Source organism: Nanorana parkeri, unplaced genomic scaffold, assembly GCF_000935625.1.
Source record: "Nanorana parkeri isolate BGI_ZX_2015 unplaced genomic scaffold, ASM93562v1 scaffold735, whole genome shotgun sequence".
NCBI classification, from domain to species: domain Eukaryota; kingdom Metazoa; phylum Chordata; class Amphibia; order Anura; family Dicroglossidae; genus Nanorana; species Nanorana parkeri.
The window spans coordinates 361,055-367,054 of NW_017307003.1; the positions used below are offsets into that span (position 1 = coordinate 361,055).

Genomic DNA, 6,000 nt, shown 5'->3' on the forward strand with positions numbered 1-6,000 from the left:
AATAAGTAGATTAGAGAGAATGCCTATATTAACCTCTGGGCATGTCTGGGTGTAGCTGCCTGCCCCAAGGACATTTCTGTTTTCTTGACCTAAGGATGTTAACCATACAATAGCTCCTATAAAGATAGTCTAACCTTATGTCATGTCAATTTATAACTTGGGATCTATGGCTTCACTAGCAGAAGAATCTTATGTACCACATATTTAAAGGCTAAAACTCGATCTTTATGGAAGATGTAACTCCTGTATGGTTCACCGCTTTAAACAAATAACCTTATAATAAAGTTATACATTATTATGAACTATACAGCTTCAATGCAGGATCCCCCCTCCCGTTTTATTACTTTACCACCCACAAATAACATGTTAGAGAAACACTAAACTATTCACTTTAGCCCTTGCCTATTATGAATCTTACAGTCTAATGCCCCTGTAAAAGTTATAAAGAATGACAAACATCAGGTTGGGTGAACACCAATTTACCTACCAGAATGTTTATAGATTGTGTGAAGAAACTCGAGTTCACAGAGGAAACCCACACAAACGCAAGGGGAACATAAAACTAATAGTGTCCATGGTGGCAATTAAATCTGGGATTGCATACTGTAACTACAAAGCCACATGACTAAAACTAAAACATGCAGCCCATATAGAATGGGTTATTAAATTCTGCAGATAGGTGTAAGCTTAACTACTTTAAAACAAACTGTCCATTTGGTAGCTAAATGTAATCAGTGTAGTCGTTGAGCTGTAAAGACTAACTATTATTGTGGTATTGTACATGGAGAGTTAGATCTTAAAATGTAGTACCAAGGCTATTGATAAACAACTTGCTCACGCCTGCTACCCTTATGTATACACCATCTGCTAAATACCTGCTCAGTTAGTTTCTTGTTACTATGGTGCATAGCTGCCATGAGCTGTCAAATAGAACCAGTAGACAACTTCCAGCTTTCTTATTTTTGTTCTTCATTCTACAGAATAGCACTAAAAAAAGAGAATTTTTAACCATTTATGTAGGACCCTTCCACAATACAGCTTATTTCCTAACTTCCTAAAACAGCACGCACTAAGCTGGCTCAGTCACAACCCTAAAACATGCATATGAATTGTTTAGTCGGTATATTTTTTAATTCTATGTGATAAAGGAATTGCACACATTAATGACAATTGATATCAAAGAGCTCATACAAACTTTGTGTGCAGTGTATTTATAGGAAGTGAATGTTTAACTGTTTGAGACGAGAATACCACCAACATTGTAATTTTAAAATGGTTTCACAAAAACACTGCTAGATGCTCTTGCCAACTAATTTGCAATGAGATAGTGGTATGGCAAGGTCAAATTGTTGTAAACATATTGAAACTGGGAACCCAATATCCCACTGTGATCAATAAAGGTATATCAACAGTATTTCTCATGGCATGGCTTGAGATAATTCCTGTGCCTCCAACTATCCTAGTCAAAACTAAAGTCTTTTGCATTCAAATAATTTGAATAAAAAAAGATGTCTGGGCATACCACAGCAACCAGACGAATGGTTCTAATTGGTTGTAAAGTTGCATAATGTATTCATGTTACAGGCTCTGTAAAACAAATTGGCTATTCTGTCAGTAGGAATGCCAGTTCATATACTGTATGTGTATCTAAAACAAGAAATTAAGTGGATGGCCAAGCAACATAGTGCGCAGAGGATTAAGGTTTTTTGGTTTTAATTCTTTATTTACCTTTACCACTAGCGCAAGCCAGTACTGCACACAAGGAGACCCAACAAAGTTAAATATGAAAAGAAGGTATGAAAAATAAACTTTTCACAGCATTCAAGTTCTGTATTAGGAGCCAGGTTGCCCCTGGCTTCACTGTGGTCATCGGGGAAACGCCCTGATGGACTGCAAAAAGGAAGTTTGAATTCCTATCAACCAATTTTTCCTGTATTTCCAATGGCAGAATTGGAGCCAGGGGAGGCATGAAAGAGCCATAAAAAGAATTATCGTTCTAACTGTACCCAAGGTTTGTGATTTGGGAGGCCACACCAATTCACCACTCTCAATAAGTGAATAGTATAGTACTGAGTGAGGTCAAGTAGCCCTATACCACCAGAGTGGGTCTTGTTAATATGAACCACTGGCTAATGGATCCAATCCATTGTATGAGAACCCAGATCCAAATACACCAGAGTGAACTCCTAATATGTCCAATCCACTGGCTTAATGGCCTTATCCGCATTCTTAGATAGGATTATAAAAGGAGAGGACCTCAATCTGGTAGAGTGGATCAGGTCTATAACTCTGGTTTTGGTTGTCTCAAGCCTCTCTTTGAGGGACAAATCCAACCTGATCAGCATGGAGAATATGGGGGGTTGTGGGTAAAGAGTCTGTGGGCCAAAATCTTTGAAAAAGTTTCAAACAAATTTTAAGAAGGGTGATCGGTCTGTAACCCCTACACTAGGTGTAGTTCTTGTCTGGTATGTGGGCTCAAAGTGTATCAGCAGGAGGTTGATGGCCTTCAGTGATGGAATTAAAGGCATTTAGCAAACACGTTGTAAGAGAATCATAAACCATTTTATAATATATAGGATTGTGCCATCAGGGCTCAGGGCCTTGCTTGACTGGTATAACAACAGAGCTGAGTGAGTAATAAGGTCTTCTAATGCCTCTCTGGTCTCCCTAGGGAGCACTGGAAGACCTAAAAATTGTAAATAGGAGTCTATCAGTGACAAAGGGATGGAGAAGTAGTATCAGAGATATGGAGATTATACAACGTGTGATAAAAGGTTTTGAATTCATGAGCGGTAGCACAGGAGGGCTTTGGTATCTGATGGGAAGCTAATATGTGAAATTAAGGTTTTTGAACAATGGCCTCTGAGGGCTCTGGCCAAGAGCTTGCCTGACTTATTGAAGAATTCATGAAAAACTATTTTTCCCTTCAGGAGTTTGCCCTTACCATTATGGAACATCAGGGTGTTCAGTCTTTCTCATACAGCTTCATGTTACATAGTTACATAGTATTTGAGGCTGAATAAAGACGTAAGTCCATCAAGTCCAACCTATTGCGTGTGTGCATTTATGTTTGAGCAGGTGTGTGCGTGTGTATGAGTCCATGTGTGATCTTGTTCTTAGGCGTACCTGTACCCCTGTATGTTATGCTCTCCGAGGAACTCGTCCAAGAGTTTCTTGAATGCTTCCACACTCTTAGCTGAAATCACTTCCTGCGGCAGCGAGTTCCGGACCTTAACCGCTCTAACCCCTTGCACCCTGTGTGTTGAAATTTCTTTTCCACCAATTTTTGTTGGTGCCCTCTGGTCTTTGTTACAGAGCTAACCGTGAACAGTTTGTTAACAATGTTGCTGTCACCATTGCACAGTTTATACAAGAATATCATGCCCCCCCTTAATCTCCTAACCTCCAATGAGAACATATTTAATTTTAACAGCCTTGTTTCATAGTTTAGGTCCTCGAACCCCTTAATGAGTTTTGTTGCCCTCCTCTGGACTTTTACCAGCTCAAGGACATCTTTTCTGAGTATTGGTGACCAAAACTGGACCGCATACTCCAGATGCGGCCGAACGATTGATCTGTAAAGTGGCAAAATTATAGATTTGTCCCTGCAGTACATACCCTTTTTAATGCAAGACAGGACTTGACTTTTTTTGTTTACAGCAGCCTGGCACTGCAAGCTATTCTTCAATCTGTGGTCTTTGATGACCCCCAAATCCTTCTCCATTTCCGACTTCCCTGGTGGCACATCCATAAGTGTATAGTCCATTTGCCTATTTTTAACTCCAAATAGCTGACAATTATTTTTTTATGTATGGCATCCAGTTTCTAAAATTTGAATATAAATCTTGACACTGGAAATCAGGTAACTTCTTCCACCTGGAGCAGCGTTTAATGAAGATGCCACACATTATACACTTGTGAGCCTCCCATAATGTAAGAGGAATTACATTGTGGGTATCATTAGTCAAAAAGAAGGGCCTATGTTCTCTAGTCACTTCTGCCATCACATGTTTGTCTTAAAGGAACACCTTGTTAAAAGATTAATTCCACTTTTGTTGAGAAAAAAATCAATTCTCTCTGGGTGATCTGCGTACATTGCAAGAATTTCAACTAACTTCATTTTCCTACCTGTTACTGTTCTAAAGAAAAGCTGTTTGTTGCAGCGTGTGCTTTCCAAACTGATTCCTGAATGGGAGGGTCTGGGTTCGTTATAACCAGCAGCCACAGCTTTAAATGGATAGGTATTTTTTTTTATAAAATTAAATCACAAAATGGCTTGTGAGAAAACTCTATATGCCATATTATGTTTTTATATATTTAAAGTGGAGTTACCCTTTCATACCCAAGGAGTTTGTCTCTCTTGATGCGAGTTCAAGGGAAAGGTGAATTAGAGCTTGGTCAGAGAATAGAAATGTGTCAGTGAAGGCTCTTACTATGCTTTGTGTAGGATGAAAAAATAGTCAAAAAATGGTGTCATGTGTAGCCCAGATTTCAGTCTTTTAAGATATGAAAAAGATGGATGGGGGTCACTTACAGATACATCATAAAGTGGGTCATATGCAAAATTGGAAACCCTTACCAGGACAGGAAGTCCCTCGCTCTGTTCCAAACTAATCTATAGGAGTTGCTTGCTAATGCTGGTTAGTGCCCCTTTCACATGAAGATACTGCCTGCTCTCATCTGCTAATTGGGACACAGGGGACAATGAAACAGACTTTGCTATCAGTATGCTGACTCCTTTCGCCTTCGAAATTGATGATGGGCAGTGATAGACCGTAGGGTAATGCCGGTCATTTGACTTGGGAATTTTATTCTTTCTGAAACCTGACTTTGCATCTTGGCAGAATCAGAACTAAGGTTTTTAAGCAGCAAACCTGATATCGCATATAAAATAATAATCTATACAAATATTTGTTTTGTGTACTGTATATACTCAGTATAGAGCAGGGAGGTATTAGGATCCCTGTCAGGTTTTTATTGCTTTCTTTGCCCTAACTAGGGAGATTCATCCTCTCTATATTTGTCCTAGTGACCATTGTCAATGGGTCTAAAAGTGAGGAAAAATCCTTAATTTGGAGTTGTTACCAGAGAATAAACAGAGGGGGAAACTTGTTCTGGTGGCACCCGTCTGAGATGAGAATTGCCCTAACTTTGGAGAGTTTGCCTCTCACTTCTTGTTGTGGACAGAACAGGAAGCGGAAGGAACTTTAAATCAGACACAGATGGCTCTTGAAAATAAAAAAGTTTTCACTTTCGATTTACATTGAATCCAAGACAGATTGTTCTGGTTTGGATGCTATTTTCTCACATATTTTGTCATAATCCACTTACGTGAATTTGAACTGTAATCAATGTTCTTTTCTCTACTTAGGAACCAATCAGTGAACATAATTTTGAGGCCTATGTAAATACTCTCACTGAGATGTACAGCAATATGGAGCAAGACTATTCCCCAGAATGCAAAGCACTCTTGGAAAATATAAAGCAAGCAGTGAAGGGTATCCACGTATAGTATGCAAAAAGCTGCTGGGCACCGCAATATAACTGAAGAGAAAACTCCATCAGTATCTTGCTGGAGTACGTCTACCAACGCAATGAAAACACGGATTGATGTACTTCAACACTGCACTACTTTCCCAGCAGTCATAAATGAAAAACTAAAAAAAGTGACTGTTTGCATTTACAGCAACACACTTAAAAGTGTATTCCAATGTACTTATTTCAGCTCATTTTTTCTCTATTGCACTCTTTTTTGTATAGTGAATGTAAAAAGGTGTTTGCAACTATTTTTTATAAATTGTATTTATTTCAGTTCAAAAAGAAGTTTTGTTCATAACTTTTGACAACTTTTTTTATTTGATTAGGATTACCATATTTTTACAAGTATTTTTTTTTTCTGAGTTATTTTCTGAGTGGATTTTAAACAGATTTAATGAATGGTAATTCTGTAAATAACACTGGAAAAATCTGAAATGAAAAGACATGTTACTACAGAAATAA

General features: G+C 38.3%; 1 protein-coding gene across 1 annotated transcript in view; it reads left to right on the forward strand.

Annotated features, from left to right (window-relative positions):
- ST18 (ST18, C2H2C-type zinc finger) overlaps positions 1–5,551 on the forward strand; it is a 166,136-nt gene extending 160,585 nt beyond the window's left edge. Inside the window, exon 21 of the mRNA XM_018564203.1 lies at positions 5,372–5,551. Within this exon, the coding sequence (XP_018419705.1) occupies positions 5,372–5,512 (141 nt within the window). The 3' untranslated portion in view covers positions 5,513–5,551. The remainder of the gene's footprint in view (positions 1–5,371) is intronic.
- The last annotated feature ends 449 nt before the right edge of the window (positions 5,552–6,000 follow it).